This window comes from Chiloscyllium plagiosum, unplaced genomic scaffold (genome assembly GCF_037043375.1).
Source record: "Chiloscyllium plagiosum isolate Xiang-an unplaced genomic scaffold, Cpla_swu_hap1 HiC_scaffold_28, whole genome shotgun sequence".
NCBI classification, from domain to species: domain Eukaryota; kingdom Metazoa; phylum Chordata; class Chondrichthyes; order Orectolobiformes; family Hemiscylliidae; genus Chiloscyllium; species Chiloscyllium plagiosum.
Genome location: NW_028270166.1, coordinates 13,258,078 through 13,278,519, shown reverse-complemented (window position 1 = coordinate 13,278,519; position 20,442 = coordinate 13,258,078). Strand labels below are relative to the sequence as shown.

Genomic DNA, 20,442 nt, shown 5'->3' with positions numbered 1-20,442 from the left:
AGCTAAATGTGAAGTGATGCACTTTGGGAAGAATAACAGGAAGGCAGAGTACTGGGTCAATGGAAAGATTCTTGGTAGTTTGGATGTGCAGAGGGATCTTGGAGTCCATGTACATTGATCCCTGAAAGTTGCCACCTAGGTTGATAGTGTTAAGGCGGCATATGGTGTGTTAGGTTTCATTGGTAGAAGGATTGAGTTCCAAAGCTGCAATATCAAGCTGCAACTATACAAAACGATAGTGCGGCCACACTTGGAATATTGTGTAGAGTTCTGGTTGCCATATTTCGGGAAGGATGTCGAAGCATTGGAAAAGGTGCAGAGGAGATTCACTAGGATGTTGCCAGGTCTGGAGGGAAGGTCTTATGAGGAAAGGCTGAGACACTTGGGTCTGTTCTCATTGGAAAGAAGAAAGCTAAGAGGGGATTTGATAGAGACATACAAGATGATCAGAGGATTAGATAGGGTAGACAGTGAAAGTCCTTTTTGCTAGGATGATGACATCAGCTTGTTCGTGGGGGCATAACTACAAAGTGAGGCGTGATAGATTTAAAACAGATGTCAGAGGCAGGTTCTTTACTCAGAGTGGTAAGGGCGTGGAATGCCCTACCTGCCAATGTAGTTAACTCAGCCACATTAGGGAGATTTAAACAATCCTTGGAAAAGCACATGGATGATGAGGGACAAGATGAGAATAGTTCACAGGTCGGCGCAACATCGACGGCCAAAGGGCCTGTTCTGCGCTGTATTGTTCTATGTTCTAAATGGTTGATGATGGGATCTATGTTTGTAGGGCATGGTAAATAAACAAGCAAGTAATACAAACTTCATATCAAAATGAAAGATTACTTTCTGAACAGCACTGCCATATTTCTAATTCAAATTTACAAAATGATTATACAGAAGGGGCAGTTTACAATAACTGCACAAATTTCTCCTGGTGCTGATTGCAAAAGCAGAAGCTGTTTTGCTGGCCTTTGAGAGTGAAGAGTTAAATTTCCAGTCTCCAGAACACTTTTGATGTATCTACAAGCTGGACAGTGAGCATGGGACAACATGAGGCCTGACATGAATCCCAGTTAAATGGCAAAAATGGAGCCTATGAACTGGGGAGAGGAGACCTGAAAATGGGAGTTGATGAGGTGGAGGTCAGAAAATAGCAACATAGCACTAACACGGACTTGAAGCCCAGCAAGTTCCAGTCTAGCTAGATTTTACAGCGCAAATATTTCTGATTAATGTCAATAGGGAAAAATGACTCTTTTCTTTGGCTTGTAAATTAGAAGCAATGGCAGAAAAGTTCAAATATATTGAAATCAACATGTTCAGTAGAGAAACAGGTCACCTGACTCACATTTTCATTCACAAGCTGCCTTTGCCGAAGAATTCTAGTTAGAGCCAAAGAGGTGTAAAGCATGGAAAGAGACCCTTAGGTCCAACCCATCCATGCCGAACAGATATCCCAAACCAATCTAGCCCCACCTGCCAGCACCCAGCCCGTATCCCTCCAAACCCTTCCTATTCATATACCCATCCAAATGCCTGTTAAATGTTGCAATTGTACCAGCCTCCACCACTTCCTCTGGCAGCTCATTCCATACACTTACCACCGTCTGCGTGAAACAGTTGCCCAGTATGTCTGTTTTATATCTTTCCCCTCTCACCCTAAACCTATGCCCTCTAGTTCTGGACTCCCTCACCCCAGGGAAAAGACTTTGCCTATTTACCCTATATCCATGTCCCTCAATTTTGTAAACCTCTATGAGGTCACCCCTCTGCCTCCGACGCTCCAGGGAAAACAGCTCCAGCCTGTTAAGCCTCTCCCTATAGCTCAAATCCTCCAATCCTGGCAACATCCTTGTAAATCTTTTCTGAACCCTTTTAAGTTTCACAACATCTTTCTGCTAGGAAGGAGACCAGAATTGCACGCAATATTCCAACAGTGGCCTAACCAATACAGCCGCAACACGACCTCCCAACTCCTGTACTCCATACTCTGATCAATCAAGGAAAGCATACCAAACCCTTCTTCACTATCCTATCTACCTGTGACTCCACTTTCAAGGAGCTAGGAACCTGCACTCCAAAGTCTCTTTGTTTAGCAACATTCCCTAGGACCTTACCATTAAGTGTGTAAGTCCTGCTAAGATTTGCTTTCCCAAAGTGCAGCACTTCACATTTATCTGAATTAAACGCCATCTGCCACTTCTCAGCCCATTGGCCCATCTGGTCAAGATCTTGTTGTAATCTGAGATAACCCTCTTCGCTGTCCAATACACCTCCAATTTTGGTGTCATCTGCAAACTTACTAACTGTACCCCTTATGCTCGCACCCAAATCATTTATGTAAATAACAAAAAGTAGAGGACCTAGCACCGATCCTTGTGGCACTCCACTGGTCACAGGCCTCCAGTCTGAAAAACAACCCTCCACCACCACCCACTGTCTTCTACTTTTGATCCAGTTCTGTATCCAAATGGCTAGTTCTCCCCTGTATTCCATGAGATCTAACCTTGCTAATCAGTTTCCCATGGGGAACCTTGTCGAACGTCTTACTGAAGTCCATATAGATCACATCTACTGCTCTGCCCTCATCAATCCTCTTTGTTACTTCTTCAAAAAACTCAATCAAGTTCGTGAGACATTATTTCCCAAGCACAAAGCCATGCTGACTATCCCGAATCAGTCCTTGCCTTTCCAAATACATGTACATCCTGTCCCTCAGGATTTCCTTCAACAACTTGCCCACCACCGAGGTCAGGCTCACCGGTCTATCGTTCCCTGGCTTGTCTTTACCACCCTTCTTAAACAGTGGCACCACGTTAGCCAACCTCCAGTCTTCCGGCACCTCACCCGTGACTATCGATGATACAAATATCTTAGTAAGAGGCCCAGCAATCACTTTTCTCGCTTCCCACAGAGCTCTCGGGTACACCTGATCAGGTCCTGGGGATTTATCCATCGTTACCTGTTTCAAGACATCCAGCACTTCCTCCTCTATAATCTGGACATTTTGCAAAATGTCACCATCTATTTTCCTACAGTCTATATCTTCCATATCCTTTTCCACAGAAAATACTGATGCAAAATACTCATTTAGTATCTCCCCATTTTCTGCGGCTCCACACAAAGGCCGGCTTGCTGATCTTTGAGGAGCCCTATTCTCTCCCTAGTTATCCTTTTGTCCTTAATGTATTTGTAAAAACCCTTTGGATTCTCCTTAATTCTATTTGCCAAAGCAATCTCATGTCCCCTTTTTGTCCTCGATTTCCCTCTTAAGTATACTCCTACTTCCTTTATACTCGTCTAAGGATTCACTCTATCTATCCTGTCTGTACCTTACACATGCTTCCTTCTTTTTCTTAACCATACCCTCAATTTCTTTAGTCATCCAGCATTCCCTATCCTACCAGCCATCCCTTTCACCCTGACAGGAAGATACTTTCTCTGGATTCTCATTATTTCTGAAGGCTTCCCATTTTCCAGCCATCTCTTTACCTGCGAACATCTGCTCCCAATCAGCTTTCGAACGTTCTTGCCTAATACCGTCAAAATTGGCCTTTCTCCAATTTAGAACTTCAGCTTTTAGATCTGGTCTATCCTTTTCCATCCTTATTTTAAATCTGCTGGCTTGCAATACAGAATGGTGTGTCAACAATGCAAGTTCAATATCCATTTCCACTGAGGTTCTCTGCATGAAGTACCAAAATAGTTGAAATTAAGGAAGGCATGGCTCAGCTGCTGCCCAATTATACCAACATACAGAATACAATCACCTACCACAGAATTCTGCTGCAAAAGATCTCTAAACAATATCTCCTTCAGCTGTGCCCAGAATAAAATTTAATTCTCTCTCACAGAATCTATTACACCCGCAATGTAACAACATGAAGAACAATCCAGAAACAGGCCATTCAACCCAGTCTGCAGATGTGCTGCAACTGATAGGTGTAGATATGATTAGATTAGATTAGATTAGATTAGATTACTTGCAGTGTGGAAACAGGCCCTTCGGCCCAACAGGTCCACACCAACCCGCCGAAGCGCAACCCACCCATACCCCTACATTTACCCATTACCTAACACTACGGGCAATTTAGCATGGCCAATTCACCTGACCCTGCACATCTTTGGACTGTGGGAGGAAACCGGAGTACCCGGAGGAAACCCACGCAGACACGGGGAGAACGTGTAAACTCCACACAGTCAGTCGCCTGAGGCGGGAATTGAACCCGGGTCTCTGGCGCTGTGAGGCAGCAGTGCTAACCACTGTGCCACCGTGTGTACAAATGAAGATTCAACAAGCAACAAGTAGCTGATTTGAGGACTCATGATCAGTTATTGATGACAAAGCCTTCTGCCTGCCAACAACTGCAGGATTGATTCTCAGGTAATTGAACAGGTTGGAGCTGTGAACAGGATAATGGAGTGAGAAGCTGTGAATTCCATAAGCTTAGGAGATCTACTATCTGCAGTAAAAGCCATTTTAAACCTGAAGAAAACCAGTTTTTTCCTTCAGAGTTGCTATTAATTTAGACTTTTAATTCATTAGTTAGAGAAACACCTCAGCAGATCTTGTAACCAGGAACACTGATATGCTTTCCCAATTTTTCTCTCTTCCCGTAACACCCAAGTTAGTTTTTTCCTGTGTATGTTTGTGTGTGCACGCCTACAAGGGGGAGTTTAAAAGAGGATAAGAGTTTTAACGAGTTGAATTATATGCCAATGGTTCATAATGTTTAACTCTGACTACAGTCGGTCTACTTTTAATAAATAGTGCTTATTTAAGTATAGAACCCACTCAGTGCTCTGTCAACCTGGGTCTTAAAACAGGTAAATTGGGGAATTTTGCATATTTAAAGAAAAATCTAACTTTTGGATGCCTCAGAGTTGCATGGCCTGATTTCTCCTATGTTATCCCAGTGGTGCAGAACATTCCCTACCCTATCAGTACTTCCCATCAACTACCAATCCAATCTTATCCTGAACATCAACATATTATCTGTCTCAATTGCTAGCCCTGAAAGAAATAAAATTGCTAATTAGATCAAAAAGACATTGGGATGATCAGGCAGGTCATTGGAAGCAAATTAATGCAGAGGTGGGTGGTGATATATTTCGGGAGAAAAAAACAAGAAATGGGAGTACATAGACAAAAGAAAGATGTAAAAGAATAAACGTATGTTGGATCTATAATTAATTGAAATGCAAGTGCAAGTAGATAAAGTTAGTTAAGAACAGACAATATTGAGTTGTAGGAATGGACACAGAGTATAAGACCATGATACTACAAATTTTATACATGACAACAGTTAAGCCAAACAGTGCCTATAATGTTTGAAGTCATGTTCATCAAATACAAAAGTTACAGGAAATCATAACTTAATCAATACAACGGGAATCAGACCAACTTGAGAGAGTCTTAAGATAGTGAACCATTTTTAATAGAGTAGATAAAACCAATGCAACATTTAATAAGGTTTAGTTAAAACTTAAAATTTAAAAGGACAAGTGCAGGTCTACTAGATAAGGAAATCACTGAAAAGGAGTCATCAATAGAACCCATACAACATATATATTGCATTGAGACATGTACACGGAGACCACATGCGAGAGAAATACAGATAGGAGAAATTTCTTTACGAGCGTCACAAAATGTTTTGTTGTGAGCAATGATGAATACTTAAAAATTAAAATGTCAACAAATGAGGCAGAGGAATATTCTACCGAAGAGTGCAGTTTTGGATTGCTCTTGCAAAGCAGCTGTACAAATACTAAGTAGAACAGTTCCTTCATGTTGTAAACTAGGGAGTGAGTAAAAATAAATTAAAATATTACTTTAAATACAAAACAAAAACTGATTTTCTGAAGTTACAGCTTTTCAAAATGACCTTTAGTAGTACAGTGATGCCTAACAATTTCTGGCAATGTTACAAGCACTTTGAGCTGAACAAATACAATTCCTCATGTCATTTAGTCCAAGCTATTAATTATTGACAATGGGTATATTTTGGGTTTGAATTGTATCTTCACTGATAAGTTTAACACGTTTCAAATTCATAGACATAATTTCTAACATTTCAGTCAAGTAAAAACCAACTGCCATTTGTAATTCATATTTTAGTAAGGAAACTCCTTAAACATTTCCTAAAAACAAAAATTCACATCATTTTATTGCCTGCAATGCAACAATAGTTAATGGATGTTATCCTTTAACAGAGAGATTAACTTACCTATTTCATCAACTTGAAATGCTGGTGACTGAATCGTCGTGTCAGGCTCTGCAGTGGATAAAGTGTGCATCTTTGAACCTTCCTCCTTTTTCTGAATTTTTGAAGGAGGAAACGCCTCTTGTTTATTTAGTTGGGTAGTAGGACAAAACATTTGCGAATTATCGGAAATGCTTCTTTTGTGCCCATTTACATGCTGCATGGGATTCCTGGTTCCTGTAAAATCATCTATGTTTGGCTGGTTGCTGGATCTAACATTAATGTCCCAATCAGCAGAGGTTGTACTGGTATGAAGGCACTCTACAGGTTCTGGGCACTTGTTTCCTTTTCTCTTTTTCTGTTCTTCTACCAATTTATTTTGGCCCAAATTACTTTTAATTTCTAACTGAACATTACGGGGTCTTCTTAAAAAGTGAGAACATTCATGTGACCCAATGTTGTCACTAGTCCTACGTTTAGGAGTAGATTCTAAATAGCTACGAGAGTCAGACGTTGGAGTAACCGAAGGTTTACAGCTGAATTGTACAGAAGAATTGGTAACTTCTTTGCAGGCAGATTTGCAAATAACCCTTGATCTAAGGGTCATCATTTTAACTTCTCCATTTTGATCTTTCCCCTCTCCAGAAATTTTAGAATCATGTATTGGTATAGATGACTTTCCTACATTTTGCAGCCTGTCTTCACCCCAATATTTGTGTGTATCAGCAGCTTCCTGTTTCACTGGTAATGGTTGCTCACACCGTGTGTGACTGCCACATGAAGTGTTTGGCTGGAGTTTAAAGAGATTTTTTCTTGGCCTTCCCATACTTCTCCTTACTCCACTATTTTTTTCCTTACCAGCATGGTTTTTCATTTTAGTTGAATTTGGAGTTAATGTGCATGACCTGGTCAGTCTTTTCTCTTGTTCAACCTCTGGTAATTTGTTGATACAAGATAGTTTTCTGCTACTTTGTCGAGTGCATACAGTTTCTTGTCCCTGAAGTGAACGCAATCCATTTTTCTTTGGTGTATTTTGTGTTTTATTTGCATTGTGAACACAGGAATACTCTTTAAACTCTTTTGAAGTCAAAACTCGAGTCTTTGCCATTACCGGTTCTTTTATAGTCATTTGAGCAACATGGCTGTCACGATTGGCTAAAATATTCAGGGCGATTCGAAGTGCCTTTCTGTAAGTCAGTTCTTCCACAGCTTCTTCATGCGTAAAGTCTTCCTCATGCACTTTTTAAAAAAAGAAAAGTATATTGATACAGACTAGAGCAGGGAAAACAAAATTATGAAACATTGTAAATGTAAATAATGCTCTCAAGTTATCTATTCCAAGAGAAATTTTAAACATATCGCCATCACAGTTGCTAGGAATCTCTACAGTATGTGCCTGCATTAAATTATGAATGCTGTCTTATTCATGCATACCAAAATAAAATACATTCAGTTCTTCTGCTATGAAAGGATTTCTTTCCCAAGTTCATAAGTCAATTAGTATGCAAATCAGAACACGAGACAGCACATTATAAAACATCTGTTTATAAATACAACCGAACATTTCCATGATCTGGACAAAGGAGCTAAGGGCATTGTTGCCATGATAGCAGACAACAAAAGTGAAGGGACAGGTGAAAGAAGCAGGGAGGCTGCACAAGGTCTTGAACAAGGAGAGTGGACAATGAAGTGGCAGGTGGATTACCATATGGGAAAGTGTGAGCTCATGCACTTTGGTTGGAAAAATAGGGGGCGCAGGGTATTTCCTAAATAGGGAAAGGTTTTGGAAATCTGAAGCACGAAGGGACTTGGGAGTCCTAATTCAGGGTTTTCTTAAGGTTAACATGCAGGCTCAGTTGGCAGCTAGAAAGATAAATGCAATCCTAGCATTCATTTCAAGAGGGTTAGAATACAACAGCGGAGGTGTATTGCTGAAGCTGGATGAGGCTCTGGTCAGACCAGATTTGGAATATTGTGAGCAATTTTGAGCCCCATATCTAAGGAAGGATGTGCTGGTCTTGGAAGGAGTCCATAGGAGGTAATAACAAGAATGATCCCAGGGATGAAAGGCTTTTTGTAAGATGGGTGGTCGAGGACTCTGGGTCTGTACTTGGAGCTTGGAAGGACGATGGGGAACCTGATTGAAGCCTGAATACAGTGGAGGTGGAGAAAAGATATTTCCACTAGTTGTACAGACTGGGACCCAAGGGCACAGCCCAGAGAGAAGGATGATCCTTTAGAACTAAGAGGAGGAATTTCTTCAGCTAGAGGGTGGTGAATTTCTGGAACTCATTGCCGTAGAAGACTGTGGGGCCAAGGTTCTTGATTCGTACGGGGCTCAAGAGTTACAGGGAGGAGGCAGGAAAATGGGATTAAGGAACAGATAATCCATGATTGAATGGCAGAGCAGACTCAATGGATCTAATTCTGCGCACATATCTAATGAGAGGGAAGAAGTGAGCAAAGAGTACCTCAAACATTATGCCAAACCCCCAACACAAAAGCTTATACTCAAAGTACTAGCAGAAATGTGAAATCCAAATGCGTGTGCATACTTACAAACAATTTCACAACCACTCGTTGCTGGAGCAAAATAGGGGAATAATTTTTAACAAGCATATAAAGTCATGTTTGGGAAAAGAAACAGGATATCTTGAACTAATATCTCAGAAATATATATAGGGCCTCATTATCAAAAATATCCTCTTTCTATTAGCAAATATGCTTTTGTTTAGCAATTCTTTTTGAACACGGTCATCACCCCTTTGACTCTATTTTTAAAGCTTTTTCTTACTAAATCTTACATGGCTAAGTAGTTGCAGCAATTTAACATACATCATCACTACACAGGAAAAAATCACAAATCCAGTGACTTATTCAGTACATTGCTAGCCAAGACTTCTGACATTAAACAACCAGCATTGTTATGCAAGAACAAATGGAAGCAATTAAAGTGCAGCACAATTATTTTATGGTGAGGATTTTGATTGCCAATGTAAAGAGGTCTAAATGTACATAAGCCAAATTGCAATGTTAAAATGAAAATGCTCTAGGAGAAAGTGCAGATGCTGGAGATCAGAGCTGAAAATGTGTTGCTGGAAAAGCGCAGCAGGTCAGGCAGCACCCAAGGAGCAGGAGAATCGACGTTTCGGGCATAAGCCCTTCTTCATGAATGAGGAAAGCGTGCCAAGCAGGCTAAGATAATAGGTAGGGAGGAGGGACTTGAGGGAGGGGCGTTGGAAATGCGATAGGTGGGAGGAAATTAAGGTGAGGGTGTTAAGCCGGAGTGGGGGTGGGGGGGCGGAGAAGTCAGGAAGAAGATTGCAGGTTAGGAAAGTGGTGCTGAGTTCGAGGGTGAAATGAAAATGTGTAATGAACATATTTCTATGCAAGACAGCAGCCAGAGAGGGTGATAATGAATTCCTCATTTTCAGGTAACAAGCAATGAGTTGGCTCAAGGACCCATACCATTTCAACTGTTGGCACCTCGAGCTTAGCAAGATATCAGAATGACGACCTGGGGTTATAATGCATCAAAATGTTCCTCCAACCTGAAGATAATTATCTTTTCATCTGGGCACTACAAGAACCTGTTCATTCCTACTGTGGAACAAGATCACAATTGCAGTTCAATGGTGCTGCCCAGTGAAACTCTCTCAGGACAGAAACTCTTTCAAACTGTAAACTTTCATCTCCAGTTGGAAAGTGATGGCAATCAATGCCCACACATTCATCAAGATTAGCCTGGTATTCCTACAGCAGGTTGAAATTTTTTGAAGTAATATTTTTCACGTTTGCTTATATTATCAGGATGATTACACTTTTATATTGCTGGGAAAAGTCTTCAACTAATGTGTTTGGTGTTGGTAAGTTTTTTCCTTAAAAACATATATCAAATTCAGCAAGTCTATCAAACCATTGTATAAAAAAAGTTTACAGAAAATACAACAATTCAATATGCTTCAGTATTTTGTACAAGTAAGCACATAAAAGCTAGTAAAAGTCCAAGATAAAATGAAAATAAATCAAGGTCAGTTATACTTCAAGTGCAGCCATGGAATCATAAAGGACCAGCTCCTGCATTTAAGACTACTGAACTAAGCAAGCTGTATGGAGCAATAGTTAATCATACATTAATCTTGCTCAGAACGGTATTGTTTTTCAAAAAAAGTTATGAAATTTGTAGGTTTCATAGGCAAGTACTCACCCAACCCAGAGCTAATATCTTCAGCTTGTTTTTGCTCAAATGGTCTTGTGTCTCTGTGCTTAACACACAACCTAAAATACAAACCAAATGTTATACTGTGTGGTTGCACAACTGTGACATCAACAATTTTGTACAATAGCAGCCCAAGAACAGGAGGCAATCAAGCCTATTCTGCCAACGATCCAGGACCCCAAATAGAGGAACAAGACTCTGTCTTATAAACCTGGGATGGTCACCCTACAACTTTTGAACATTAAATACCAGGAAATTTAGTGTCCTTTCTTTGCTTCTTCATACAAACATCTGGAGCAAACCTGACACTTGGACAATATTTGCAGAGTCAGTCCAAACAATATTGGTTGAGGGGTGTGAGCAGCTCTCATCAGCTTTTGCAAATGAATTAAGAAGCATGGATATGAATAAATAATATGTATACAAAATAATGCTAGTTATGAGAAGAATATGAATTGGATTTCATGGAGCACATAACAGAACTCAAACAGGTGAAAGTGAGGACTGCACATGCTGGAGATTAGAGTGTGGGGTGCTGGAAAAGCACAGCAGGTCAGGCAGCATCCGAGAAGCAGGAAAATCAACATTTTGGGCAAAAGCCCTTAATCAGAAATAGGCTGTCCTTATTGCAGTTGGAGGGGTGGGGCTCGAGTGAGAGGTGCGGGAGGTGGATGAGATGCGCTGGAGGGCATCAACCACCACGTGGGAGGGGAAATTGCAGTCTATAAGGAAGGAGGCCATCTGGTGCATTCTGTGGTAGAACTGGTCCTCTTGGGAGCAGATGCGGTGGAGGCAGAGGAATTGGGAATAAGGGATAGCATTTTTAGAGGAGGCAAGGTAGGAGGTGGTTTAGTCAAAGCGGCTTGGGAGTTGGTGGGTTTGTAGAAAACGTCAGTGTTGAGTCAGTCACCAAGGTCCTTTCAAACTTTGTAGTGGCAAGTGGAAATTCAATTTGTTTCACCATTGCTTCAATACTTACTGTTTATCCAAGCATATTAGTTGGACATCTAAACAATCGGAAATGGTCTCAGATGCCTTACTGGGAGAATTGGCAGATTTCGACAATATCTTTTCAATAAAAAAAAAGAAATTACAACATGCATTTTATTCCAAGTGAAAATGATGCAATCAAGACTTAAGTTGCATTTACATAATTACTTTAGTTCCAAATGGAAACAGTTCCAAATGGTTTTAAAATCAATTGTAATTGTGAATGTGAAGTTTTTACATCATTCAATTTGCTAAGCATTACAAGAATACATTACAGAATTATGTCCTTGCACTCTCTCTGGGATCAAATTTGACCAGTCACTCATGGTAGCAGTAGTACAAAATCACCTAATACTGGTATAATAATCAAAAGTAATGGCTAACTACAGTTAGCTATTGTACGGTCTTACATCTGGAATAATTTATACTTGGCTCTCTTCACCAGTTTGATGCATTTTGGGACATTGACGTTATGTAAACCACAACTTTCAAGTGATGCAAGACAAGGTGACATGGAGGAATATAAATTGACCTTTCATCTTTGACCTTTAGTATGTGTTCAAATTCAGCAAAAAACTTTATAGGTTAAAAGATTCCAATTTGACTAAACATTACTCATGAAGCAAGCCTGACAATCTCTACCTAGTTTTTGAGCATGGACTGACAGATAAATTGATTTTAATTTCGTACAGTACTAATTTTTAAACAAGATTATCAATAAGACCATAAGACATAGGAGTGGAAGTAAGGCCATTCGGCCCATCGAGTCCACTCCGCCATTCAATCATGGCTGATGGGCATTTCAACTCCACTTACCCGCATTCTCCCCGTAGCCCTTAATTCCTTGTGACATCAAGAATTTATCAATCTCTGCCTTGAAGACATTTAGTGTCCCGGCCTCCACTGCACTCTGCGGCAATGAATTGCACAGGCTCACCATTCTCTGGCTTAAGAAATGTCTCCGCATTTCTGTTCTAAATTGACCCCCTCTAATTCTAAGGCTGTGTCCACGGGTCCTAGTCTCCTCGCCTAACGGAAACAATTTCCTAGCGTCCACCCTTCCCAAGTCATGTATTTTCTTGTAAGTTTCTATTAGGACAAAGGACAAATTGACATTTCGGGCAAAAGCCCTTCATCAGGAATGGGCTGACGAAGGGCTTTTGTCTGAAACGTCGATTTTCCTGCTCCTCGGATGCTGCCTGACCTGTTTTCCTTTCCAGCACCACTCTAATCTTGACACTGAGCCCAATGATATTTCCTGGGAACAAGTTGCTGTCAATAAATCAATTTTGTTAAAATTGATTGGTAGCTGTTTGAATGTGGTCTACAATTGTACCTCTCTTTAAGAAAAGGTATAAAAATGTCTTTGTTTTAAGCCATGTGCGCAGTTTCTCCAAGGAACACGGGAGTGTTTAACCTCTGTTACTGGGCAACTTATGCCCGGCCGAGATTGAATAAATTGTGAAATCTTACAGGACCTGACCGATTGTTGGTGTTTATTGACTGATCACGGAATAGTGAGATCTCACATCTGTGGAAAACTGCGAAGTGCAGCTTTCCAGCTGGCAATCAGTTGAAAAGCTAAACACTGCTAAAACCAAAAAGGCCACCAAGACACAAATATAAACATTATTAAGTTAAAATAGTGTGTAAGAGTTAACTAGGAACAGTGTTTATACCTGTATTTTGAAAGAAATATTAATTTAATCTGATTTTTAATGTTTTCTCTATAACTGATTTTTCCCACTTTTTAATTCGTTTTGAATGGTTACTACTGAATTGGTTTCCATCACCATTTTGTTGTTTTAAACATTAATCCTCATCTCCCCTTTCATTCTTTCAATTATTTTCAGATTGGAGTTCTTTGGTTACCAATAATCCTGTCATTGTAAACACAGTTTCTCTGTCTTTATCAAAACCCTTTTAAATTATAAACATTGCTTTTAAATCTTTCCTTGGCCTTCTCAGCTGTCAGGATTGTGCAGAAGAACAGCTTCTGCAGAAGAACAGCTTCTCTCCTCACTGCACTGGGACCTTGCATTGCGCTACCATTCTTGAAAATAAAAAAAAAAGACGGTGCTGATAAGCTTGATAGGCCTGGCAGTGTATGTGGAAATGAAAACAAGAGTCAATACTTTGATTCCAACATAATTCTTCAGAAGAACTGTAAAATTCTCCAAAGCCTTGAACATCTTTTTAAAAACATTTAGTGCCTTGGAAGGGAAACAACACTAGTCATAGCCTAACTAGTGATTGTTTTAAAAACTATTTGCTTTGCACTCTGACTTTATGAAGCTAAGGATAGCACAGGCCTTTTGAAACTTATTTGCCAGCAATTTTCAAAGGCATGTATAAAATCCCAGATGCCTGCTTTTGCACCTTCTATAGAACTTGCATCATTTACTCTATATTTCCTCATATCCTGTTCTGTGCTTCATGTATTTGCGATTCTTAACTACATTATGAACCTGACATTTTTTCAATTTTCTTTTTCAGTTTCATTATTTTGAATGCTCTTCTCTTCTTCCCCTCATCAACTTCACCCCCCAGTGGAATGTATCTAGTCTGTGCATCAAGTATTTCCTTTTTGAATGCTTCCTATTGCTTATTTAACAGTTTACCTGTCAATCTTCATTTCCAAGCCACCTGGGTCAGATCCTTTACCAGCTGACTGAAATTTGCCCTCTTCCACTCAAGTATCTTCACCTTTGACTTTCCATGCTCTTTTCCGTAACTATGCTAAACTTAATGATAGTAACACAAAAATGAAATATTGCCGATTCCAGAAATCTGAAATAAAAACAAAATATGCTGGAAAGACTCAGGCAGCATGGATGCAAAAAGAAAAAGGTTTTGCGCTTCAGATCAGTTTTCATCAGAACAAAAAAAAAAAGTCACTGACCTTAAATGGTTACTCTTTCTCTCTCGACCAATGATGATGGTCACTATTTTCCCAAAAAAACTGCCCCATTGAAACCAGTTCCATTTCAATCTGACGCTCTCTCTTTTACAGTACTTCCCTATCTGATTTCTCCTCTTTCTATGTGATTCTTCACGACAAATCCTCCAAATTCTTTATGGATCTTGTTCCTGGCCTGTGATGCTGTACGCTGCATCAAATTAGATTAAAGTTCTATTAGTATTTATTTTCTTCCTTTAACTCATTGCTTGATCTCCTGAACATTTGCTGAGGCCTTGAGCAGGATCTCCTTTACTTAAATTGATGTACTCCACATTAAAGTTTACATAATGAAGTGGTAAGCTTTTCAACTGCAGCCAAGCCTAATACTCATTGCAAAAGAACACAACGCACACCCTTTATCAGCACAGCTCACAGTCAGGACTAGACTTCCTAATAAGAATTCAGTAAAGCAAATGCTCAAAATTGAGCACTAAGAACAAAATACTGTGACAGGTTGTGAATAAAATGGAAACCATATAGTAAGACTTCTAAAAATATTTACTAATTATATTAAATTTTATTGGTAATCTCCCATTTTATTCAATGAAACACACCCTTAGAATACTAATACCCAAGAATAGTTTCACTTGATTTGTAGCAAAACACAAGGGAGGTGCATACTAAAGGGGTATACCAAAGACAAAAATCTCAAAATGTTTCTATTTAAGCTAAAAAGCAAATGGGTAATAGATACACTATAAAGGTGAAAGAAACTATGCAGAAGTACAAAACAGGAGGACTGAAAGAATAGATATTAATACAAGTGCATTGACACAGCATACAGTCACAGTTTAAGTAATAGCAGCTGCATGAAATATTGTAAGTGTTGGCAAAAGGAAAAGACTCACATTGCATCACATCTTTGAGCCATGAAATTTCCTTTATATATGCTGCTTTGCCCTAAAATCTCAAAATTGCATTTCTACAAAGTCTTTCCTTTTAATTGCTGTAATTAGAGATTGTGGAAATTACTACCATGACACCCAATTCAATCATCTAAACAAGGTGCTTTAATATTGATGCTAAATTTACTGAAGTGTATTTAAACAGAGCTGAATCCAGAGGTGAGTCAAGATTGATTGCACTTGACATCAAGGTAGCATTTGATAGAATGTGACTCAAAGAGCTCTAACTAAACAAGAGTTGATGGGATTCGGGAAAAACTCTCCACTGGTCAGAGTCATTCCTAGCATAAAAGGAAGATGGTCGTGCTAGATGGAGGTCAATATTTTAGTCCCCGACATCACTGCAGGAGCCTCAGGGTATATATTTTTAACTAAACCTGTCCAGTCATGTTAAGACACCTCTGGAGAAGGTGGGACTTGTAGCTGGAAATAGTTTTTCAGGGTAGTATTTTAGACCCAACCAAATTTAGCTACTTCATCAGCAATCTTCCTTCTATTATAAAGGTCAGAAGCAGGGTTGGTTCAGAATATTGTGATTCGTCAGATACCGAAGCAGTCCACGTCCATATGCAGCAAGACATAGACAACATTCAGGCTTGGGCTGCAATATTTGTACAATGCAAGTATCAGGTAAAGATCATCTTCAAAGAGACGATCTCCTCTTGACGTCAATAGTCTATGCATTACTAACAACATTCTGGATGTTACCACTAAACAGAAACTGAACTGGACCATCCATATAAATCCTATGGCTATAAAAGCAGGTCGAAGTTTAGGAATTCTGGCCCGATAACACACCTCAATTCCCCAGAGCCTGTCTACCATCTACAAAACACAAACCAGATGTGCGATGGAATACTGTTCACTTGCCTGATCACTGTAGCGCCAACATCACAAAAAGCTCAACACCATTTAGGAGAAAGCAGCCAGCTTGATTGGCACTCCATCCACCAGTTTTACAAACTCCCATTAGCACCTTGAAGGCACAGACAGCAGATGCATGGGAAAACCACCACCTGCAAGTTCTCATCTAATCCACACAATATTCACATTTGGAAATATATTACCATCCCTTCAATGCTGTTTGGTCAGAATCTAATAACTCATTCCACAACAGCATAGTGAAAGTTTTTACACCACAGACTTCACCGGTTCAGGACAGTGGCTTGCAAAAACATTTGAAGGGCAATTAGGGATAGGCAATAAATACTGGTTTTGTTAGTGATGTCACATTGCATGAAAGGAGGAAGAAGACAACTTCCATTAGAGAATTGAGCAGCCTAGCAAAATAAATGACTGGGATTTGATGGTTCGCACCAAACCAGTTCAGTACAAGTACACATTGCTGAGAACATTAGCCAAGATAGGTTGGTATAAATTGGTAAAATTGATTTACAAAATGAGTTTAATGGAAACTTGGCTAGTGACAGAGTGAAAGAATATGTCTTAGATGAAGCCAACATTTCCTATGAAAAGGAACACATGTATAGAATGAAGTAGATTAGTAACCTGATTACATCAGCTCACAAAACATTGAAAATTATGGAAGAAAAATACAAATAAAAAAGTAAACTTACTCTTGCAGGCCACAGCCGACCTTGCCATTTGCAAAAGACGAATTTATCCAAATCACTCATTGCTTTCGAGTCAGCATATCCAGTTTGTTCCAAATTGATATACTGTGCAGGGGAAAGAAAAAACTCAATTTGATGCTTCTTTGCATTTAAGATGTTGGTTCACAGCCATCTAATAAAATTGATGCTGCACAAATAAATAACAAAGAATTACTGTAATTCGTATGTAAAATGAAAAATATTCAGAGAAATCCCAATTTGTCAAGAGTGAAATTTAGTAGAAAATAATCTTTATACAATATTTTAAAAAAGCTCTTGATGCAATGGCTATCACTTCCAAAGGAAGAGTTTTACTTCAGCTAGGCAGAAGGAATGACAACAAAACTTCACTTAGGTTCTACAAACCCACCGACTCCCACAGCTACCTGGATTACACCTCTTCCCACCCTACCTCTTGCAAAAATGCCATTCCGTATTCCCAATTCCTCCGCCTCCGCCGTATCTGCTCCCAGGAGGAGCAGTTCCACCACAGAACCCACCAGATGGCCTCCTTCTTTAGAGACCGCAATTTCCCTTCCCACGTGGTTAAAGATACCCTCCAACGCATCTCGTCCACATCCTGCACCTCTGCCCTCAGACCCAACCCCTCCAACCGCAACAAGGACAGAACGCCCCTGGTGCTCACCTTCCACCCTACCAACCTTCGCATAAACCAAATCATCCGCCGACATTTCCGCCACCTCCAAATAGACCCCACCACCAGGGATATATTTCCCTCCCCACCCCTCTCCGCCTTCCGCAAAGACCGTTCCCTCCGTGACTACCTGGTCAGGTCCACGCCCCCCTACGACCCACCCTCCCATCCTGGCACTTTCCCCTGCCACCGCAGGAACTGTAAAACCTGTGCCCACACCTCCTCCCTCACCTCCATCCAAGGCCCTAAAGGAGCCTTCCACATCCATCAAAGTTTTACCTGCACATCCACTCATATCATTTATTCTATCCGCTGCTCCCGATGCGGTCTCCTCTACATTGGGGAGACTGGACACCTCCTAGCAGAGCGCTTTAGGGAACATCTCCGAGACACCCGCACCAATCAACCAAATCGCCCCGTGGCTAAACATTTCAACTCCCCCTCCCACTCTGCCGAGGATATGGAGGTGCTGGGCCTCCTTCACCGCAGCTCCCTCACCACCAGACGCCTGGAGGAAGAACGCCTCATCTTCCGCCTCGGAACACTTCAACCCCAGGGCATCAATGTGGATTTCAACAGCTTCCTAATTTCCCCTTCCCCCACCTCATCCTAGTTTCTAACCTCCAGTAACATGATCCCCTTGACTTGTCTGGACTTGTCCGACCTGCCCAGCTCCTTTTCCACCTATCCACTCCACCCTCTCCTCCCTGACCTATCACCTTCATCTCCTCCGCCACTGACCTATTGTACTCTATGCTACTCTCTCCCCACCCCCACCCTCCTCTAGCTTATCTCTCCACGCTTCAGGCTCTCTGCCTTTATTCCTGATGAAGGGCTTTTGCCCGAAACGTCTATTTCAAAGCTTTTCGGATGCTGCCTGAATTGCTGTGCTCTTCCAGCACCACTGATCCACAAACAAAGCTTCACTTGTCAACATGCTCCTCTATTCAAATTTTGGTTTAAAAGGGCTCTTGTGGCAGTGATAGTGCCCCCTACAGCTAAGCCAAACAACCTGGTTCAAGGGCCATCAGCTCCAGAATTGCATAATAACATCTCTGAACAGGTTGCTTAAAAATGTCACGCAAAACTAAAACTCAAAGCAAACAGAATAAAACTTGTTAAATACAATAATAAAAAAAATCACAATTAGAATAACAAATCTGTTAACTTCAACAGTAGCAACAATGTGCTCATGAATACAAGTGAAAGGAATCTTTAAATTTTCACTGAATTCAAATTAATTTATGTAAAATAAAGCATAATGAAAAAGTTAATGAACACTCCAGGAAATCAAAGTACTCTATATCAATCATGAGCCAGCCACTGTACTTCAAGATATCCTTTAAAAATTGCAATGACTCATTTGAAACTATGTATAGCAATGGATGCTAAGACAAACTGCTGAATATAGAATATTAGAAATCTTTGTGCAACTAATTTTGCCCATACTTACGCCAAAGATTTGCAGACAAAACTGATGAATACAGTTTGTTCCAGAAAACAAAGTAAATATCTTAACAGCAATGAGGTCAATGCTAAGGCTGGAAATTTCACTATATTTAGTGAGGATGGCAATATTGAGAGATGAAGGTTTTTTTTGAACAGTGAGACATTCTTCAAGGGTAATGAGCACTGCAAGAAGGAATTCAAAACAGGAATCCTTGATGGAACTATTTTAAGATACATTATTATATTTTATTGAATTGAAACATCCTAGGGTTGGGTTGGCATGGGGAAGACTGCAACTTGTACAAAATACAGCGAAGAAGAGTGCAGAGTGTGGACTGATTTCATCGACAGGACAGCATCACTTCTAAAATGGTCATTTTGTTCCAAATGGTTTGTGTTGTCTGCCATAGGCTAAAGGATGTGCACCACAGAAGGTGCCTTTTCCTTCAGGATACCAGAATTCTCCTAAAGCGGTTTCACCATTCCTCTGTCAAATAGTCAATTTCAAATAAGTAAAGTAACATGAAGAAATTCAGAGAGCAAATTGGATTTGACAGATATCTTGAACCTGTGCCCTTTGGTCACTAATCCTGTAAAAGTTTCCTCCTACCCACTTAATCAAAATTCTTCATAATAACTGAAGATTAACCAGACGGCATACTCCAATTCGGCAAAGTGGAAGAAATTGATTTTGGACTGAAGTGCATGAATCAGAAACATCACAATCTGAACTAACTTTTTCCAAATATTGACTAACTTGATTACTTAACTAGTATTTTTTGCTGTCAGTTTACATTATCAGCATTTTGACTCTAAAATAACTTATGGTTTGCGGGAATAAAAGTTTTTTTTAAAGCTCTCATGACGATTGATACAATATTTTAGCAGAAATCTATGTTTATGATCCAGGATCTCATTAAGGAACACAGGGATCCCACTCCTAACATGTACGTCTTTCAGTAACAGTTGTAGCAGGAACTACTGTAGAATTCTACAAGAGTGATTAATGGCTGGTTGCACAGAGGCCTTATGTTCAATTATATAGCCCAAAATTATTGAAATATGAAAAGATCACATATTCAGAGAAGTCCATTCTGAAAATGCTCTCAATCATTTGAAATTTTGGCTCTTTTGAAAAAAGTGGGCCTAAAATGTTGGACTCTGAGTTGACTAAGTGTCTAGTCAATTAGTTCTCATTAATAAAGTACCATGCACTGATTAAACAGAATTTCATCCGATTGATTGTGTGTAAGTAAATAAGGGGCAGATCATCGGTCAGGTTATCCGCAAACTCTATTCCACTAAATCAGACAGAATGAAATTGGCCATAAATGCCTTTGATGGATGTGTACATGTTGAAATCAGATTAGGATTAGTTCAGGTTCAGTTGGACTACCTGCTAGATTCAGACAAGCAAACTAGTGCTGAGCTTGAATGAGTACG

At 40.0% G+C, this 20,442-nt stretch overlaps 1 protein-coding gene across 6 annotated transcripts in view; it reads right to left on the bottom strand.

Annotated features, from left to right (window-relative positions):
- The window catches only part of LOC122565401 (PWWP domain-containing DNA repair factor 3A-like), a 57,222-nt gene that overhangs the window by 22,199 nt on the left and 14,581 nt on the right, over nt 1-20,442 (bottom strand). For 5 of the 6 annotated variants that reach the window (XM_043721346.2, XM_043721348.2, XM_043721349.2 and 2 more), the window contains exons 2-5: nt 16,860-16,961; nt 11,405-11,493; nt 10,414-10,484; nt 6,231-7,445 (exon numbers count right to left, since the gene is read on the bottom strand). In XM_043721346.2, coding sequence (XP_043577281.2) covers nt 6,231-7,445; nt 10,414-10,484; nt 11,405-11,493; nt 16,860-16,919 — 1,435 coding nt within the window. In that variant the 5' untranslated portion in view covers nt 16,920-16,961. Of the gene's footprint in view, nt 1-6,230; nt 7,446-9,674; nt 9,789-10,413; nt 10,485-11,404; nt 11,494-16,859; nt 16,962-20,442 lie in introns of those variants that run through there. The other variant, XM_043721351.2, reaches the window with a different exon arrangement.